This window comes from Liolophura sinensis, chromosome 13 (genome assembly GCF_032854445.1).
Source record: "Liolophura sinensis isolate JHLJ2023 chromosome 13, CUHK_Ljap_v2, whole genome shotgun sequence".
Classification (NCBI taxonomy): Eukaryota; Metazoa; Mollusca; class Polyplacophora; order Chitonida; family Chitonidae; genus Liolophura; species Liolophura sinensis.
In genome coordinates, this window is record NC_088307.1 from 4,685,320 (window position 1) to 4,707,479 (window position 22,160).

General features: G+C 42.0%; 1 protein-coding gene across 1 annotated transcript; it reads right to left on the bottom strand.

The window, feature by feature from the left end:
- Nucleotides 1-9,173: 9,173 nt before the first annotated feature.
- On the bottom strand, nucleotides 9,174-22,019 carry LOC135480452 (receptor-type guanylate cyclase gcy-29-like). Its single transcript, XM_064760288.1, has 3 exons — nucleotides 21,682-22,019; nucleotides 17,584-20,197; nucleotides 9,174-10,774 (listed from the first exon to the last, which is right to left on the bottom strand). The coding sequence occupies exons 1-3, from the start codon at nucleotides 22,017-22,019 to the stop codon at nucleotides 10,196-10,198; spliced, it is 3,531 nt and encodes a 1,176-aa protein (XP_064616358.1). The 3' UTR covers nucleotides 9,174-10,195.
- Between the last annotated feature and the right edge of the window lie 141 nt (nucleotides 22,020-22,160).

A 22,160-nucleotide genomic window follows, 5' to 3' on the forward strand; every position in this document is an offset into this window, starting at 1 on the left:
TAATGGAAATACGGCATGTGTTTGTACTACATCGCATGATAAATATGTCAGTTTTAGTCGACGGCCTTCAGGTCTGGGGATGACGATTGTTTAACGCCATGTGTGACTTATACAAAGCGCTGCGGTGTCTGCTGAAACCGTTCGGTTTTTACCACAGTGTGTGACTTACCCTGCCTCGTTCACCATGCTGGCTGTACGCGGGGTGTCGCGCACGTTCGGCAAGTAAACTCCTCCTCGCCGAAGCCTTTTCTCCTCCTCCTCCTCCTCCTCCTCTAGGCTTAGAGGACTTACGTAAGCCATGATGGGTTTTGACGAGGGATAGGCTTATCAAGCCGTCCTATAGCGACATGTTCCTCCCTCACACTCAACCTTCTATTTATCCCATCAGCGCGGACGTCAACGAAATTCAGGCTGCCATGACCCATTGGTCAATTTTTGCGCCAAAAACCGCGGTCACCACCATTTGTCAGCATTGGCGTGAACGGAAGTCAACTAAAATGAAGGAGCTGCTCACCCAACTTTACAAGCCGACATTTTCGCTTCCCTGTCGCTCTTTGGTCGCATCACATGCCTCGCTCATGGGGTTGTGCAGCGCGGACGTCAACGAAATTCAGACCGCGATTTCACTTATTGGGTCCATTCGCTCATGGGTCCATAACTCTCCTCGCTCATGATTGCGTAGCTCGGGCGTCAACGAAATTCAGCTCTTAACGCGGCTTGTGCGTGACGTCACGCCCTAGAAGACCGCGTGGTCACCCATGGGTCCTTTTGGGCGCGAATGAGCTGAAGGAGCTCCGCTCATTGGCCCATCACGTGCCTCAACGACACACCTGCATCGCTCATTCATACGTCATGCATTCTATCCCGTCAGCGCGGACGTCAATGAAATTCAGGCGCCAAAACCTGGCGGTCGCCCTGTGACGTCAAGCGCATGCGCCTCGCTCTGAGCGCGGCCTCAACGACCCCCCCCCCCCCCCCCACACACACACACTGGCTCCTCCCCAACTGCTCCTCCCCAATACGACATTGATTCCCCCTTCTACAGTACTAACATGCCTTGCAAGTTCTAAATCGACGTGCATTTTTAATTCGTCATAAAATCCTGTTTGTTTTCGACGAGGTGTCCTTTACGTTATCTGCCACTGATTAATCTCCGGCTCAGTCACGCGTGAGTTCATTTTGTTGAAATAAATACAGTACTCCCACTCTCGCCTTTTAACCTAATAAAGTTAGCCTCGTTGTTCAAGTCATTGTACTAAACTTCTGATCTATTTGTCATTTACGGCAACGAAGTAAAAATCTCTACAACCAGCTTGCCTGTAATGCTAACAAAGTTGTTGTGGATTCTCTTGTTACTTGGGCGGTAGATCCACTGTCAATGCTGGGTCGAGTCGCACCACAGACCTTAAAAGAGGAAGTTGTAACGTCCTCGCTAGGCGTTCAGCATGAAGGGGATAGTGAAACGACTCGTTGACCACTATCAGTATAATGGCTCGGGCGGGGCACCGTACTTGCCTTCGGTAAGGCGTGTCAGTGAAGCAGCACTAGATTAAAGAGCGGTGGAAATCCGTCCTGGAACAAGGAGGCACATTACATGCACTCTAAGGATTCCTTCCCAAATTACTCACTCTCTTGTTACTTTGTTGTGATTTGGGTATATGTTGTTGTGAAGAGCATATATGTTGTTGTAATGAGCGTTTATGTTGTTGTAAAGAGCTTATATGTCGTTGTGAAGAACATGTCGTGAAGAGAGTATGTGTTGTTGTGAAGAGCGTGTACTCTGCTGTGAAGAGCGTATGTGTTGTCGTGAAGAGCGCATGTGTTATTGTGAAGAGCGTAAACCATGTCTCACTTTTCATGGCTAGGTTTATTGTGCTGAAGTTGTCATATACTTAGAGACTTGTAGCATGGAGAGCAAAACCAGAGCAGCGAGGACAGTGTGATTATTGGCAAATGTCTAGATTCCGTAGACTTGGTAGTTTTATAATTTGTAACCTCAGTTTTCCATTGTCCAAATGTCACGAATTCGCAATTTCTAGCTTCAGTGATCCTGGTAGAGTCATTCAGTTTTATTTCGAATTTCAGTTATATGCTTGTGTCAATTTCTATCTTCCGTTATAGTGCTAGTGTCACAAATTTGCGATTGCTATCTTCCGTTATAACGCTAGTGTCACAGGAGTATAAAAACTTGGTCGAATCACCCATAAAAGTTATAAAAGAAATGGTTGCCTAGTGATAAACCCGCCAAAAATGCACTCTCGATCAAAAACGCCAATTTCTCAAACAAGCGAGGCGCTGTGTAGTTAAATTACAATGTAAAGATCAACATTAACCAGAAAAATTTATTTAGTGAAACTTTAAATTGTGCATATCTACGTGCTGTCAAAATTTCGTTTTGGTTTTCATATGTAAACACAAACGTTGTAATGTGATGAGTTTAGTTTAAAATATAGTTTAAATTCGTATTTCGGACATAATCTATTAGGCTCCGTTCAAAGTAAAGTGAATTAAACAAAGTCACTATAGAGAACAGGTTGCTTTTCGAGAAAGGGTTCATTTTGTTTCCTTGGCAACACACTTTTTGGTGAGAAAAAATATAAACTGTCTTGCATTAAATAAGTGTTAGGAATTAGAATGGATAATTGGTTTAGTTATAATATTACGTAACGTGAGGCAACTATAGAAAATCATACGTGAAATCCTGGTTGAGAACACATGAAGTTTTCTAGCTGTCATTAATATTAACATGTTAATGCGTAGCGGAAGTATAAGGCCGAACATTGTTACATGTGTATTGAATTGGCCGGTGCATAACCGCGTGCTCAAGAATTTTTCAAAAAGATGCATTTGTGGTGCAGTGATTTCCTCTACTCAACTCTGTCTGGTGTAAAAAAAAAACAACATATATCAGTGCGACTTGAGGAGGCTACAATTTTTCGATGTTATGTCCTATACATCGCTTCAGTGCATGTTTGGAACTTTATAAGCCGCATGCTTGCCACAGAACAGGAAAAGAAGAGTTAAAACAGAACTAAGAAAAAGAGGTAGCCTCACCAGTATGTCAGCAGCTGTCACTCACAGCTATAGTCAGTTTCGCTTCTTGAGGTGCAAAGTCTCTTGCACTCGGGCCAGTTCCTCTTCTTACCTTACCAGGTCCTTTCTGACTGAAGTAATCCAGCCAAAGTCACGAATTTGCGGTGTCTAGCTTCGGTTACCCTGCTTATGTCACGAATTTCTGTCTTCCACTGGCTTGTTATGATGATGATATATATATATATATATATATATATATATATATATATATATATAACCTTATATATCATCATAACAAGACAAGGTTATATATATATATATATATATATATATATATACATATATATATATATATATATATATATATATATATATATGACGGGACGGCTTCGCTGGCCTTAGAGCTTCCGTCTCGAAGTGGGATCAAACTCGGGTTCGGGTCAAAAATTTTAAAAATGGTTGTTGCTGCTACCTCGCTTGGCACTCATGTGGCTTCGGCATGATATTTCTGTGGCAGCAGCACTTTGGCAGCATGGACTCGCCGTACTGCAAGACAACACAATATATATATATATATACACACACACACGCACACGCGCACGTAATGACTTCGTTATATCACTGCCAGTACGACGTAAAACCCGCAGCATAGGTCCACATGCCTTTCAAGTTATGAAGTCGCTATAAATAATTCTGTTCATGTCTCGGTGGCCTTGTTCCCTTTGCAGCCAGTAGCTTTACGTCCGCTGTCAGTATAGTTAATCCCCAGATTTAATCAAGTATTACAAAATTTTGTTGAAATTAGTAAAGTACTCTTATCTTTGAGCAAAATGAACATGGGATCCCAACAGATTTCCCTCTCATGAAAGATTGCCCTAGTGTGGCAAAGAACTTGCACATGACAAGTCTTTTGTTGCGCACAGCGAAACATGTAGCGTGCTGCGGTTTCATCTGTGACGTATTTGGTATACCTACCTTGAAGTCGCCCTGTTGACGCTACAATGGAATGTCCAGCGTCAGTGAAATGACGTAATACAACATCCCACTTCGGATTTCTGACGGTCCCCATTAGTTTCGATGACGTTACATTAAGGAAACTATTTCTACCCCGCTGTTAGTTGCGTACCATGCGTAAATATACATATTAAATAGAGATGACCGTTCAAACAACATTCAAACGAGTGTGTCAAGCAACACACTAGGCGGTACGTTTACTTTTCCGAGTAATATCATTTCATGCTGTTTATGTCTACAAATAGAAGAGCTCGAGTTTGTTTACTTGTTAGATGTGCCTTTGTGATTTATATAAAAGGGATATATCAGAATTTTCTTCGGTGATAAAGCTGTTATTTTGCACTGTTTACAAATATTGCTTTTATTTTTACATTTGTGATATTTTACACCAAATCGCCATGACGTGGAAAACATTTGTTTTAATCTGGGGTCACCGGTATGACGTCATAAAACATGTGCAGTAAACTTTTACATTCCTACCTCACGCAACAATAAGACACAGCGTCATACATACGCAGATTTGAAATATCCAGGTCAATTGCAATGGTCTAACCTTGTTATTGATTGGTCTAAATGCGTGACCTTTGTGGAGAGTGGAAAGAGACCGGCAGCATGAAATATGCCGTCATTGTTCTATTCTCGTCATCTTGAAGGGTAGAATAGATTTTAACACCTTCGTTTTGGTGTTTGTTGTGTAACCCAATATCACTGAACCTAGAATACTGCGCACTCTCGGAATTTGACTCGATACAAAACAAGGTTGACCGGTATCGAGTTACCCTACAAGTAAGGGATATAGTTTCAATTTTGACATTGTAAATTGTCATTACTTTTCGATAGCAATGCAAGGGTCTGCATATTTGTTAGATGCTTTGTGTTATGTGACTGTTTCACTCAATGTCACCAGTCTTTAATGCAAAAATAGTGTGCCAAGGATGTTCAGTCAAACGCCTTCACTCTAAGTTTTTAAAATTTTACAATTAGAGTATAGTTGTATGTAATTATGGACGGAGAGTCCGTAATCTCTGACATCGGGCTTTATAATTATGTCATCTTCCGCTTTACTCTTGGTGTAGGTCGTTTATTCAACGTGTTGAATGATTTCGGAATTATTGAGCTGTTAATTTCTAACTTCAGTGTTCCTGTTAAACCACCTTCCACCTGCCGTCGCCACCGGCTGTTTGAGAACATGATCAACGACCGGTCCGTCCACCGAATATGATAAAACTTTTCCGGCCACCACCGCTATGCAACGTCATGAGAACACTTGAGTCACCGGTCACCGCCGATATGCAACATCGTGAGAAGACTTGAGTCACCGGTCACCGCCGGTATGCAACATCGTGAGAAGACTTGAGTCACCAGTCACCGCCGATATGGAACGTCATGAGAACACTTGAGTCACCAGTCACCGCCGGTATGGAACGTCATGAGAACGCTTGAGTCACCAATCACCGCCGGTATGGAACGTCATGAGAACACTTGAGTCACCAGTCACCGCCGGTATGGAACGTCATGAGAACACTTGAGTCACCAGTCACCGCTGGTATACAACGTCATGAGAACACTTGAGTCACCAGTCACCGCCGATATGGAACGTCATGAAAACTGACTTTACTGTCAAGATTTCCTAATTTCATAGCAAAACACTGTGACAGTTTTGAGGTGTTCTGTATTGTCAAACGCTTGTGATAAGAACAGAAGGACTTTTCTTTTACACGCTGCCACACGCTGCCATATCTTGCTCGCTTCCTTCGTTTTGTTGGTGTCGTCAATTTGCGATTTCTCGCTTCCTTCATCCTGTTGGTGTCGCCAGTTTGCGATTTCTCGCTTCCTTCGTCTTGTTGGTGGTGTCAGTTTGCGACTTCTAGCTTCCTTTGGCCTGTTAGTTTTTTTTATGAATTTGCGATATGTATGACTTCCGCTGGTATTTTGCTGTAATGTAATGGTGATCGTTAGTTTCCTTTGGCTCATACAACGTAGCAGCATTATCTTTATATTAGTAAATACATGGTCGAAGCTGTTTGTTGTGCTGTTGAGCCTATTGTCCTCTTGAAAAGCTAATGCAATTTTATATCCACACAATATCAAATGTGTTCGGTCCAGCATGAATATAGGGCGTCCAACTGCAATTAAATTGAGTATTATGTGAGAGATTACAAAACGGTATTGATAATTTGCTGGGTGGTGCAGGATATATCTGGCTCGCCAGGCTGAATATATATATCGTATAAAGGAGAGTAAAACGCAGCGACCAGTGGCTGATTCGACCTTACCAGCCTAATAAATCCTGTACCGCCCTGCATCGTTTCATGTAACATCACTATTGTCAAAAACTTTTGACAGGAAATGTCTCACGTTCAGCAGTTGGAATTCAAAGCGGCGTTTCACCACAGCTTTGCTTATATATAAATACTCCATTCTGTAGCCTTTCTGTCATTGTGCGGAACTATTTAAGCAGCATTCATGAATAAAATTGTTTCAGATGTTGGTTAATATCGTATTGTGCATACATGACATAAAAAGAATGCATATCTACAAATAATTGCAAGACACAAATGTTGAGAGTTTTTTGTGTTTCTGATATTATTTCCTGTCTGATTAGCGTAACCTCAGTGACTTCGACGTTGTTCAAGATTTGTGAACAAAATTTACTTTTGGTGGCAGTGATGTAGAGCGAACGTAGATATCTGCCCATGCGCTGTATGGGGTATGACGATGTCACTTCATTACTTTCTATATGTCCAAATCATGTAAGGGCCTTCGTGGCCTAGACGTTAACATGCTTGTGCAGAACACTGACCCAGGAGCTTCTCACCAATGCGATTGCTGTAAACTGAACTCACGCAGACTTCCTCTTCGGTCGTACGTGGGAAGCTCTTGCAGCAACTTGTGGATGGTCGCGGGTTCCCCCATGCTCCTCCCCCCATAACGCTGGCCGTTGCCAGGTAAGGAAAATATCCTTGAGTACGGTGTAAAACACAAATGAAATAAATAAATTCAAACGATGTGTATAGGCTACATTATGTTTGGTCTGGATTACAAAGTTGCCATATTGCGTTTCGAGCCTAGTAAAGTCTGGTTTATGCACTACATACATGTTCATCGATTAAAGACCATCATGGTGAAATAAACATTTCTGATAATTGTGTCGAATAAATGTATATTAAGGGACACCAGTCAAACATCCGGCCATGATTTGAACACATCAAATGTTTCTTTGTTTCCTTAATTTACAGACTTTATACATTATGTTGAATGTCTTTCAATATTGTATTAAATTTTTTTATTATTTTACTGGGTCATTGGCTGACGTACACTTTCTACATTTTTGTGTACTTTAAAGCCTGCTATTTAATTCAGTAGAGCGTTCTCGAGGCTTCGGTCTTTAAGAGTTTCGTGTTATTGTAAATAGCGTATACATTCTGGAAATATGTATCGGTTAATTTTTCCTTACGTTGTCTATAAATGTGAGCGACGGAGTTTCAAGCTCGCAGTCATTACTCAAGTCCACTCCAGAGCAGTCATTTTCTCTCACTCACTTGAAAGAATTTTGCTGGGTTTGGAGATATCGGCTTTCACGCCATTCGACCTTCATCATTTGTACTCCATTTTCTGTACAGAGCACTCTGTGAAATTGTGTTTCGCCATGTGCCATTTTTGAGAAGTTATTGGGGAGCTTTTATCGCTCATTGTCTCTTTGTGCGATAACGTACATTTCATCCCAGTTTACCCTGAAAGTGACTTTGTGTATATTTCCTAGGAGTGAAACATACATCACCAGGTCGGCATCACGGACGCTACTTAAGAAGTTACACATTCACAGACAGTTGTGGGCCAACCATCGTGAGCTCGCCGTGCCCTTGTGACTTAACGGACTGTCATCCTTCGATTGGAAAATTCCTCGTCTCTGTGTATTCTATATTTACGTAGAAGCCGAAATATTCCATCCGGATTTAGATGCTGTCGTCCGTAAGAGACTATATATTTTGTAATTAATTGTATTGTTTGTATATTATTGTCAGTTTTATTATTTGTCTATTTTATTCAAATATATAGGTATTAAACTTATTCAAGCCTTTTAGTGTTTCTTTGTTTGATCTTGTGTAAAGCCTATTGCTTATCTGAGAGTTAAACAAGCAGTTGTATGTCTTCTTTCACTCTCTGATAGTGGCACCCTTACAATTACTTTGCTAAACTATCTATCCAATAAACTGTAGTGTGAATTTAAGCATGTGGTCTGTAAAACAAAGAAGCATTCAGTCGCATAAATCCTCCTAATAACTACTGTCTATTAAACTACGCAAACGGCCACAGGTGCATTTACACTGTGCAAACGGTCACAGGTGCATTTGAACTGCACAAACGGCCACAGGTGCTTTTAAACTGCACAAAAGGCCATAGGTGCTTTTAAACTGTGCAAACGGACCCAGGTGCTTTAAAACTGTGCAAACGGACACAGGTGCGTTTAGACTACGCAAACGGTCACAGGTGCGTTTAGACTACGCAAACGGCCACAGATACATTTAAACTGCGCAAACGGCCACAGGTGCGTTTAGACTGCGAAAAGGGCACGGATGTATTTACTCTGCGCAAACAGCCACAGGTGTGTTTAGGCTACGCAAACGGACACAGGTGCGTTTAGACTACGCAAACGGCCACTGATACATTTAAAGTGCGCAAATAGCCACAGATGCGTGGTCAACAAGGCCCCAGAAGCAACGAGTGTGGGGCAATTCCTTGTCCACCACCGGTATACCGTGACTAGTGCGGTGTTCGAGGGTTTCCCGTCAATCTGTCGCCCTTCCCTCCAGAAAACCGGTTTTTTTTACCGAAATGCTACAACATATGCAGATGTCCTCATACAGCGAAAACATCGCCTTCTTACATGATCTTTCTACTATTCTGAAAAAAATATGGCTTATGTGAAATCCAAAAAATGTCCAGCCGAATTACAGGTCATTTTCAGATAAATTCAGATAAACCGATATTGATTTTTGCACCAATTTAGATAATGGCGATGGAAGACCGTGTTCCATTTCAAAAAAAAAAGGAACTCAGTGATGTTGGATTATAGGAAATTTCTTAAAGAATAAAAATCAGCGATTGCTCACTGGTGTCTTCATAGCTTATTTTCAAACAGATGTGCATATAAAATAAGACTTCAACCAATATAAATTATAACATTGCTTACTTTTGTTATTCTTTACAACTTTACACAAAATACTTTTGAAAACCGCAACAAGGCATTACAAAGGGCACAATGCTGAAGCAGCCTACAAAGCAATAGGGGAGTTTCTAGATCGAACTCTAGTCGCCAAAGGTAAAAACAGTCCCACTGTGTCATGTGAGATGTGAAAAATGTTAGGCAACCTTTGTTGAAATTAATTTACTTTTTCTCACCCTTTTCTACTGGCACAAAAGACACCTCTTTTTCTTTAAGAACTTCTCAACTTCACAAACATTCAGTATTCTCATTTTTCTGTATCACTCGTCTCCTTTAAAATACTTTTTATGACACTTATCTTAGACGCCCATGTTATAGTGCATGTGATCAAAAATAGTTGCCTAACATTTTTGACCGGTAAAATGACACAGCTGGATTTTTTCTAACTTCAACGACAAAAGAGTTCGAACTCGAAACTCACCTATTAGGTATCGTTTTACATTTGAAGGTTTCCATGCAGAGAGAATAAAAGTGTACTGAGCAAGGCACCCTGCTACATTTGTTAACATTAGCCAATGTTCATTTGCTCAGCAGTTGACAAGAAAAAGCTCGAGTGTCAATGGTCAATAAGTGTCAGCTACTCTAAAGCTTTTCTACAATCCACGGTGTTTGTGTGATGTCTGCATGGCGGTTTCAAATACGGATGACATATTTATTTATTTATTTATTTTATTCGTCTTTTAAGCTGCAAATACGAATGACAGTACAGAATAACCTTGAATTCCACATTTCTAGATCAAATAATGATCATTCTTGGGCTTCTGTTCTCGGAGGAAATTGACAACCAACACGTCCCAATAACCTAAAGCACATAGACACCATCATGCTTTTAAGGTCACTTAAATGTCCTACAATATTTATAAAAATATATCTAATATTTCAATTTGCTGATTTTAGTCTTTTACCAGATGCGGGTCGTCCTCAAACATAAATCAAAGGAGCTACCTTATTGACTTTGGACTTCACGGATTTCGAGGCAGGCGCTTGAGGACATTCAAGTCCTTCTTCGTCTGGACTTCCGGGTCGGCTATAACTTTCAACCACAATGGCGTCCTGCGTTTTTTTCACGGGCTGACGTTTATTTTTAGTAGACGACGGGAAAAACATCGGTATCTCTGTACTTTTCAACTCACCGGACATTCCTTCAGAACATTCCCCGCAGTTTGAAACGTCGGTGAGTTCTATTACTTCTCCCAACACCTTTGACGTGGTCGGTGTTTCATTGGGATTTGTAAATATTTCTCTCCATCTTTCCTCTTGTGACGGTTTCTGGTGGGCACCGGATGCTGCTACGCTGTCCGCCCATGTCTTCTGTGGTTCGGCTTTCGCTGTAACAAGTGTCTCTACTGATCTGTTTTTGGGATGAGCCGTTTTTGTAGGTACTTGTTTCTCGTTCGTGATTACGTCAATTCCCGAGTCAGTCGAGAGCTCAGACGACATGTCAACGTGTACACAGTCTCTGCCTGTCAGCCAATATGTCTTCTCCTTATGGTCAAGCATCTGAGATAAAGAAAAAAATCCAATAGTTACTGACAGGAGTAGAGACTGAGCATGCCTAATACAGAAATAAATCGTTTGTTGTTTCATTTACTTGTTGTATGGCGATTTAGGGCATGGCGAGTTGGGGGGAGGGGGGGAGGGGACGGGTCTCCATATAATTAAAGTAGCGACGACAGTGTGATAGCTGGCAAATGGTCACACGTAACCGGTGAAATACGGTCTCTTGTCAATTTACCTGAGTTAGGGTTTTATTCTAATTGTTCATTTACATGCCCCTGGCACCATGGCTTAAGCTGAATTAGGTTTTAAATAATGCAGTGATGTCCATGGTCGATTGTTATCCTGCTAGCGCAGAACACTGACCAATACACTATGAGTTCATTCTGGCTTTCTCTCCAGTCGAACATTGGATTTATTTATTTATTTATTTGATTGGTGTTTTACGCCGTACTCAAGAATATTTCACTTATACGACGGCGGCCAGCATTATGTTGGGTGGAAACCGGGCACAGCCCGGGGGAAACCCACGACCATCCGCAGGTTGCTGACAAACCTTCCCACGTACGGCCGGAGAGGAAGCCAGCATGAGCTGGACTTGAACTCACAGCGACCGCATTGGTGAGAGGCTCCTGGGTCATTACGCTGTGCTAGCGCGCTAACCGACTGAGCCACGTAGGCCCCTCGAACATTGGAAGGTCTCCCAGAAACCTGCGGATGGTAGAGGGTTTACCCCGGGTTTTGTTCTGTTTCCTCTCATCATAATGTTGGCCGTCGTCGTATAAGTGAAATATTCTTGAGTATGGCGTAAAATAGCGGTCAAGAAAAGAAATTAATAAAGTAAATACTCATGGATACTTCCCTCGTGGGACGGTGACCAGGTGTGTGGACGAGGTAAAAATAACCCTCTGAGACATATAACAAAAGCACCCGCAATAAACTTCATGTCAAATCAAGCACCAACCACTGACGATGGAAGTTACGCTGGTACACACATATGTTTGATTTTTTTTTTTTTTTTGATTGGTGTTTTACGCTGTACTCAAGAATATTTCACTTATACGACAGCGGCCAGCATTATGGTGGGTGGAAACCGGGCACAGCCCGGGGGAAACCCACGACCATCCGCAGGTTGCTGCAAAACCTTCCCACTTACGGCCGGAGAGGAAGCCAGCATGAGCTGGACTTGAACTCACAGCGACCGCATTGGTGAGAGGCTCCTGGGTCATTACGCTAACCGACTGAGCCACGGAGGCCCCCACATATGTTTGAGCTTTCAAAGCAGGTTCATAGTATGAACTATGTGACATTTGTAATATGCAGTGTCGGGTACCGGTCTGAAAGTTAGCTTCTTATTCCTTATTTGATTTACAGCCAGGGATGTAAACAATGGAGTATAATAGAGTGTAGCGGTATTAAATCATGAAACCGTGCTGGAAATCTGTCTCTATCTTGCCTCTATGTACTGATTCCCCCAAGAGATTTCTGATTTCAGTAAAACGGGATTCAAAATCTCGCAACAATGCTTGCTATTTGATACCGGACTTCGAGCTCTTGAGCCGTGTCTTACTATTCATGAACTGGACATCGGATGTGTTGGATCCATCCATTGATGAGTCATAAGCGGTATTGTTGCAAACAGGTCAACCGGATGTCCCACACAATGGTTACAAATGTTCAATTTCTTTCACCGGGAATAGAATGAAACGTAATGTTGTCACGAGAAGGGGTGGTCGGACCTCGAGTATGTTTCATCCATCTATTTTAGTCCGGCAACTAATAAATTACTTCTTTCATTTTTACATTGTTATGCATAAATACTTGATGCTGTAGGTTTTTTATTTATTTATTTATTTATTTATTTATTTATTTATTTACTTATTTGATTGGTGTTTTACGCCGTACTCAAGAATATTTCACTTATACGACGGCGGGCAGCATGGTGGGAGGAAATCGGGCAGAGCCCAGGGGAATCCCACGACCATCCTCAGGTTGCCAGTGACCTTCCCACTTACGGCCGGAGAGGATTTTTTAAGCATTTACATAAACAGCTAAAATAACACGCTTCACTAAGGTGAATTGGCAAGAGTTCCTATTTCACCGTTTCCGGGTGATAATTTGCCAGCTATGTCACTGTCTTCGCTGTTCTGGTTTTAATCTTCCTTTTGCTATCTTTTATATCTCACACGTCGTCTTTCCTGTTTATATATGTGTGAGTCACATATCAAATGAGCATAAAACGCTTGTGTTGTATAAACACAAACTTCGGTTCTTTTCCACAAAAGTCTTGTGCCACTTTTGAGCAGCTCTGTCTTGTGTTGAATTAACACAAAGTCTTGTGTTGCAAGATTTAAACAACAGATATGTTGGATGTTATACAAAAAACACAAGTTTTCGTTGTACCAACACATCTGCACATGTACTTCATATTTATTTAGCACATGTTTGAGTTGAGGTAACACATGTCCGTGCTGAATGAAAACAACACAAGTTGTTGCGATTTCAACACAGGTGTTTTTTGCGTGTCTCGCATGATAAGGCGCCAAACACTCAATTATTACTAACCGATCGAACTACACAACCTGCCCATACATGTAGTAAACAGTATGTATATAATCAACGACTTACTGCACAGGCATTAAACCCACAGCAGCTGCAGTGTCATAACTGACAAATGCTCACCCTCGACCAGTGAAATGCGGTTTGTTGTCATTTTAGCTTGTTAGGGTTTTATTCTAACTGTGGACGTAAATGCTTAAATAGTACCAAATTACACGCTGTGGAACACTATGGGTTATGCAGAATTTGGTAAAAGTGCAGTGATGCTAATCCAGATTTGTTAATTGCAATAGATTAGATGCCACTGATCTAGAAGTACTCAAAAGAAAAGACTTCACAATTCCTTCCTTCCTTAATTCAAATGGAAGAAGTCTGCCATTCTTCCTTCCTCAGATATATTTGTTGCACTTATTACAGGCACAGGTTACCAGTACCCTGGTTTCTCCTGGAAGGCATCCGGTGTAAGTGATACCGGCACTAGAGCGCCACGTTACAGAGGAGGCAGCAAGGGATCTGTTGTCTCTCAACACTGTGTGCTTTCTGCACACACTTCTCTTGATTGTTCCTTATCTCATTTGTTACTTCTGAACCGCAAATGTCATATTCCTATAATTAAGATTAGAATCTATTCCAATCATCGAAGTATATATTGCCATCACGAAAACATAAAACTAATGTACATCTGTAAACAGACAATACGCATTGTAAACCAAAAACCAATTACCAATGAATAATGTGCTAATAAAAGCGCTAATTGTACGGGCCACGATATCCGCAAGGAAGTGGCCCTAAAACCCAGTATTTCAACAACATTCCTCAAATTGCTGACTTATCCTCACACTGAATCCCAACATCGAATAAATCAGGTATTACAGTGCATACGCACTACAGGGCGCCAGATATCGAGTGTTTTTTTTTATGTTTAATGAGAATGATCAAAGCAAACATTTCAACTACTGGCACGGTACTTTTGGTGGGAAAACAGAGTACACGTCATGTATAAACGGTTATTATGTCATAGCGATTTTATCCGTCTGTCCGTCTGTTCATCCGTTTTCGTGTCCGCAATATATCTCCAATTGTTTTCCAAGGAAAATTTTAATTTTGTCATAGCGATTTTGCCCTTCTGTCCATCTGTTTTCATTTTTGGTGGATACATAAATACACAGATGACAATGTGTCGTGAGTTTACATTCGTTCATTTCTTCGGTTGTCTGGTTGTTAGATCGCCAGTTTCCGTATACATACTATATAGACAGGTATTCTTTCATGTCCGGGGTATAACTGCAACCCTTTTCCACACAGAATTTTAATTTTGATGGATACATACATGCAGATGGCGATGTGTCACGACTCACGTTTGTCCAATTCCACAGTTGTCATGGTTACCAGATTGTCACTTCCCTATATATACTATATAAAAAGATATCATTTCGTGTCCACACTGTAACTCCAACAGTTTTCCACATGAAGTTTAAATTTTTGGTGAATTCATACATACATATATGACCATGTGTCGCGGTTGTCAGGTTAACCAGATAGTCATTATCATTATTTTTATATGTTATGAATAGACATTTGTCCACGCAGAGTGTTAATTTTTGGTGGGTACATAGATACACGTATGACGATGTGTCGCGGTTGTCAGGTTAACCAGATAGCCATTATCATTATTTTTATATGTTATGAATAGACATTTGTCCACGCAGAGTTTTAATTTTTGGTGGGTACATAGATACACGTATGGCGATGTGTCACGACTCACATTTGTCCATTTCCCCAGTTGTCATGGTAAACAGATCCTTATACATACCATATAAACAGAAACGATTTCTTGAACGGGCTACAACTGTTTTCCGCATTACGTTTTCATTTCTGGTGGACACATTTGTCCACTTGTCCGGTTGTCACGGTAACCACATACCTATCATCAATATCCATGAATATTCCCACCAGGGGTTATACTCACTACAATGCTGCAGGCATTGCTTTTGTACATTTCAAACAAATGCATTTGTTTGGGCGTTTGTTGTGTTCACTTGAACCCTTGTTCGTTATTAAAACTAAAAATAATGTTACAACCCCCAAACAAGTTGTCCATCACCCTTTTTATGTTGTAATCTTTGTTTAAACCACTTGTAAGCCGAGAGAGGCTGCCTGCTGTAAAAAATGGCGGTTAGCGAACTTTGGCTTGCTTTCGATTCAGGTACATTTGTGTTAATTGTGTCGTTATGGTCTTTATGGTTTATGCCCATAACGAGGTGGTATGAATTCATAATTATTGCAGGATTAATGCAAACATGTTTTTGTAGCATACAACTGTAACATGTTGAGGACAGCCCACTCAAAAACAACGACATGTACAGTTTTGCATTTCTGAGGGCTAAGCTTGAAACAGATCTATAGGTTACCGTGTGATTTGAATGCAGCTTATACAAACTACCTGTACTTTAAATGCATGGTAAAAGAAAGTGGGAAAATCTGAAATGGTTTTGCGTTTCATACAAATTTGGATAAGTGTCAACATTCTTCCCCACCTTGTCATTATTATACCGACAGGGCATTACGACAACACAGTGACACCTGACGGCAAAAGTCGCTGATTGACGGTGCCGAAACGGGCTATATTCGTATATCAGGCAAAATTTGTGTTTAGATAAAACTACCGACGGAATATTATTACCTTTCTATTTATGTTGCACCGAAACATACCCAAGAGTATAATTCAGATGATCATTCTAATACTGTTTGAATATGTATTTTACATAACACTACATGTAAAAACTGAGAGATTTACTCCAGTATGATAAATCGACGACGTCACGTTGCAAAGGGACTTCACTGTGTTGTCACAACGTTTAATCTGGAAACGCACCTACTGCAGGATGTAACGTTAGTCGCTAGTTGAATGGTCTGAGAAGCTTCGGGCCATCTGCCTACTGTTTCTTTTACCAACAAACCAGACAATCAGAGCGTAAGTAACATATATGGGAAAGATTTCTTCGTTGCAGGACAAACAATCTCAGGTGGCAATGCTAACCGTTGTAGGCCTAGCTCTTGACTGTCAAACAGGATTCAGCGAGAATACCTTCTTACATCTGGAACTTACTGAAGTATAATTTGAAATCGTGAAATGGAAAAAGAAACTAGATCTGAGCTGAATCCTTTGCAATGTTGCAGCCTACAGCCATAGACCGTCATGTGTTCTTGTTTAACCGAATTATCAGTTCTACCTATGCACACTGACGCGTGCACGAAGCCCCTAACATTTTGAGCAAGGTGTAAAATGACACAAATCAATATAAACATTGACAGTTAAAGCTTTACTATGGCTTTGTCTGACACTAGAACTTTGTACATGTACAAAACATGCGCAATCCCGGAACGACTGGTTAGGGTTATGCTTATACTGATACAATTCGTTCGATTGAAAGGAAATTTATGCAGCTGTAGCTAGTTGATTGAAAAGTAAACGTGCACCATTACAAAGTGAATAGTCAAGTCATTCAATAAAAACGGGGGGGAAGGTCTGTCAGCAACCTGCGGATGGTCGTGGGTTTCCCCCGGGCTCTGCCCGGTTTCCTCCCACCATAATGCTGACCGCCGTCGTATAAGTGAAATATTCTTGAGTACGGCGTAAAACACCAATCAAGTAAATAAATAAATAAATTCAATAATAAAATACACATAGAAGGCGCTGCTGGAAATGGCGTGATTTTGGTTATACACTTAAAACTCTTCACTTATATACGTCGGCTGATAGTTTTACAGATGGACGAATCTTTGATTTGATTTTAATTGCTGCTTTACCTCGTACTCAAGAATATTTCATTTATACGACGGCGGCCAGGGTTTTAGTGGGAGGAAACCTGGCAGAACCCGGGGAAAACCCAAGACCATCCGCAGGTTGCTGTCAGATCTTCCCAGATCTACGGCCGGAGAGGATGTCAAGTGTACTGGATCTGAACTCGCGCAAGCATTCCTTTATAGGTTAGAGCAACGTGCACATTTGGCTATGATGTTCCACATCAGACTATCTTCAGTAAACCCCTGATGTCCTAAACTGCTAGAACTAAATTTGGAACAATCTTACAAAGTAGTCCCAATGCTGCATTAAGCTCATTTAACATAGTGATGTATCTCTTCAGTATAAGTTAACCTCGGCGTTACGCTGACTGCTTCGTAAGACTGGTCCCTGGAGAATAGTGTAATTTCAAACCAGTGGCCAAATTGCTTTAAATATGCTAGCTTACCGCGTTGGGTTTGTTGGAGCGCTCTTCTGTATGGAATCCCTTCTTGCTGACGACATGGCGGAAGGCTGCAGACACGTGGATTTTACTGGGTACAGATGTTTGTTTTAACTGAACAGACATTTTAACTGCATTTCCCAGGATACAGAATCTTGGTGAGTTTGCTCCCATCAGAGCACCGATGACCCGTCCAACGTGGGCCCCGTAGCGTAGCCTGATGGGCCGCGTATGAAAGGAGGGCTGAGGCAGTCTGGTGACTGTCTCGGTGATGTCCAGGGCCAAATGAGCCACTTGGATGGCCGCCGAGTCTTCGCCGGACTCCTTCACCGTAAACCCTGACACCAGCGTGTAATTGTCACCTTCAACGGCGACGCGGAAGATTTCATACTTCTTTATCACAGATTCAATTTCGGCGTTGACGTCGTTGAGATAAGACACGGCGTCTGAAGGGGACGGTAAAGCGGAAACGTCGGGGAAGTCCAAGATCTCCACAGAGAGCACAGCCATACTGTTATATACCTCGGCTTCACGAGCCTGCCCCGCCTGGCCGTTGGCCAGTTTTGACGCGATGTGGGTGGGGATGAGTCCACTCAGCAGCGATTCTATGTTATGTTTGGCCACTAGGAGCTCTGAGGTACGTTCTTCTATCCTCTCCTCTAGATGGGACGTGTATTCCTCCATCGCTTCCATCATACTGTCCAGCATGCTCTTGCGTGATGGATTGGCGTGCCGCAACATCTTCAAAATTTGCTCGACGCTTGGCCGTTGGTAGGGCTCTTCCGCCCAGCCGATTTCCATGATCTGCCGCACCATGACCGGTGTATCGTTCGAGTAGCGAGGCCTCAGGCCGTTATTAAGCACCGCCTGGAGTACCTCTTCCGGTGTGAGAACGTCGGCGTGTTCGGCGTAAGGGTCCTCTCGGGTGAAGATCTCCTGAAGGATAATAGAGAAACTGTATACATCGCTGCTCGTCGACGGCTGCTTCTGAAACTCTGACTCCAGGATCTCGGGTGCTGTCCAAAACTCCCTAAAAGCAGTTACGTGTTTACTGGTGTCAGAACTGTTTTTGCGCAAAACAGTCAGTGGGCTTTTCTGAGCGTTCTGACAAGTTAACAGTTTGCAGTATTCCCAGTCTGCAATCTTCACATTCCATCGACTGTCTATCAAACAGGAGGCGGACCTCAGGCTGCCGTGAGTGATGCCCTGAGCGTGTAAATAATACAGTCCACTAGCGATATCGTTTGAGAGGGAAAATTTAAAATTTAAAGTAAAGTTATATTTTTCGTCCTGAAGGATGTCAGTCATTGGGCCTTTAGAGCAGTATTCACTTATAACGTATCTGTCCTCATCAAGCTCTGTTAGACCAAAAAACCGAACCACATTCGTATGAATGACCGAGTCTCGCATCCATAACATTGCCCTCTTTGTCTCCCTGTGCAGAGTGTTCAGATTTTTCATTTCCATAAGGCGCAAACCGATTTGGCTCGCTTTGTATTTACCAGGCCATTGGAGAATGTGGTTTAGCAGCTCTGCTCCCTCTGGAATGTCGTCCAATGATCTGAAAGACTTCACAGAGCGAAAACCAGTCAATTTAGACTTCCAACCAGACATGACTTTGTCGTCGAAGTAAAACACAATGTCTTCGATGGGGATATCCCATTCGTTGTTGTCGATCATTTGTCGAAGTTTTACTCTGTGATAGATAAAATATGAAAAGACGCCAATTAGGACGGCTATGAGTAACGTTATTGTTACCGCCACAGGCGTTCTCCACGTTTGACTCTCCCAATACTCTTTGTTCTTTTGCTCCTGGAAGAGTTTCCAAACGTTACGCTTGTCGCCGTCTGGACCGCACATCATAGCACTTAGAACCTCTTTGAGGATAGTGTTCACAACAGCATTGCTAAGAGGCACCATGCTTTGCTGTATGCATTCAGCCCTTGCTGCCTCTTCCGTTAGGAAGTAGTTGACGTACCTAACTAACTCTATGGCTCTATCGCAAAGCGTCATCTGAGTCATGTACACTATAAAGTAGGTGTACCCAGCGATGGGGTACGAGTCATCATCCGGGCTGTCGGAAATGACAGAAGTCAGACCCGTACCTTGTTTAGAGTAGTACTCCATGGCCGACTGCACAGTGTGCGTGTTGGGTGTAATGTAAAATCCAGCTTCGTTCTGTAGGTCGGCGAACATAATGTCGGTAACATCCGCTGCGTCCGCCACCGACAAGTATCCTATGGTGTATGGTATGGACAAGATCAATCCGGACATCCCTCTCGTCTTCTCTCCAAATAGTTTCACAACATTCGGATCCCAATGGTAGGCTTTGCCCGACGTGTTGTTTCTGCCCAGGCTAAATTGCCCCGATCGAGGCCTCGTCCGCCATTCCTCGCTGAACATACTCAAAGCCTGTGTAAACATGGCCGTGGAGCCGGATTTATCTGCCCTTGCCACTACGACGATGGTCGCGTTGGGAAAGTTGGTGTCAGGATTGGAAGCCTGGAAGGTGGAGTCATTCCATCTAGTATAGGTTCCGTTATAGATTCCAACAACTTGCTCCCTGGTCAAATTGAGATGATTGCCGACACCAGGAATATTGTAGGCTAGGACGAGGGCGCTGTAGTATAAAAACACCAGGGTTATAACATTATTTATAACACTATATGACAACATACCCCTACCTAATGATAGCAAATTCAGCACAGCGAAAGTCTCCAGGTTTTTGCATGTTTGTCGAAATTACCATTTTGTGTATGGTAAATGATCTAACATTCCTTCCAAAAGTTCATTTTTAGAGGAAATAAATGTCATCAATAAATTATTTTATAAATTTGCCGTTTTTGTTATAGACTGTCATCCTTCCTTCTGAACAAACGTTAAAACACTAAAACACTATGGTCAGCAGGTCTCTTAAAGTCAGAGAAAACGTGCGACTTAGGCATGGGCAAAACTTTAGGTGTGTTAGGGTGGCAGCCAAGCAGACGACACTGATTACGCTACGTTGTTACAGACGTATGTCACATGACGAATCAACGACCATTTTGTGACGAGAAAGTTTTGTAAAATAAATCTCGTGTTTAATTGCACAAAAAGTACTACGATGTCTCCAGGAAAATAATCTAAAGCCGTTTGTTTCGTAAAAATTGGCCTCGAATGAAGACACTGCAAGTTTCCACGGCTGGGACACCCTACCAATGCATTAAGCAGTCGTTGTCCCATCGCAAACATCCTTGTTCTTGTTTATTGTAGTGTGCATAATGCCTAACAGTGGTACGTAAAATTATACGGTGTGGGTTTTGAACGATTTGTTTAATATTGTTTATCGAAATGCTCAAGTGAAAGAATTTTTCACGTATATAAAGCGTTTAGTTTTATGGGTGAAGGAAACCAGGCTGTCGGACTTTTCCACGTGTATAGAAGCGCACAATGTTGGTGGGAGACAAGTGGACTCCACTGAAAGCTACGCTGTGCAACCGGTCAGAGAAAAATTGTCGATCGCCTATTGTGTACGCATGGCCCCACAGAGTTGTTGGTGATTTTGAGCCCCTCAAGATGTAGGGTCACGTATGAAAACAAAAAAATTAAATGAGTATTTACATGTGAAGTAAAATGTAAAAGGATCGATGCTGTCGCTCTTTGCTAAATTGTCACAAAGAAAACTTATTCCTCATATATATAATGCTCGGGTTTTGTTACAAAACGTTATATAGTAAATGTATTTATTAATTTGATTGGGTTTGATAGATTTATTTGATTCTTTTCCATAGCCATTCTCAAATTTTTTCACTCAATTTATGCGTGGAGGAAACCGGAGTGCTTGGATTAAACCGACCTTTGACAAATTACTGGCGATTTTTCCCACCAGTGTATAACAGTGTATGTCTGCACACTATACTGGTGCACAAGCCTTTGCCGTTATATCTACACACAAATGAACTTCAACAAACGTTAGACTGCGCAAGCGGCCAAATGAGTGTTGTTGAGCGCTTACTGTAACTATGCCCACAGTTACAACGCACGAATTTACAAATCCCTTGTCCGGGACCAGGTTTGAACCCGCGCTTCGAGGGAATAAAAGGTTTGAACTGTACAACAACCTACCCAGCCATGGTTGGAAACATCTTCAAGTCGGGGTGCTTGGCATACTCGTCTTCTGTAAGAATAGAATCGGATCCGGCGTATTCCACCACTGTATTCGGACCTCGCTTGATGGCTGCCTTGCCCCTTCCGCTTCCGCTGGCTTTGTACGTCATCTGAACGTCGGCGTGTTGAAGACGATGGGCCCTATAAGAGTGTTCCCAGGCAATATAAACCGTCTCAGGAAAGGATGCCCCTTCTCCTCTCAGAAGCACACCAGACACTGTTAATTTAACACCATCCCTAACCGGGTTGAAAAGGACCACAATCACGTAAAACAAATACGACCCCCAATTTTCCATTCTGCTGTTATATCCATTGAATCACATTTGCTACTCTAGCAGCATGTAATCAAAACGTCCATTTCCTGCATTCACTACTCCAGCTACAGTCCTCATCCTGAATTTAATATATTCACTCCACACGCAGGATGATGAGTTCGG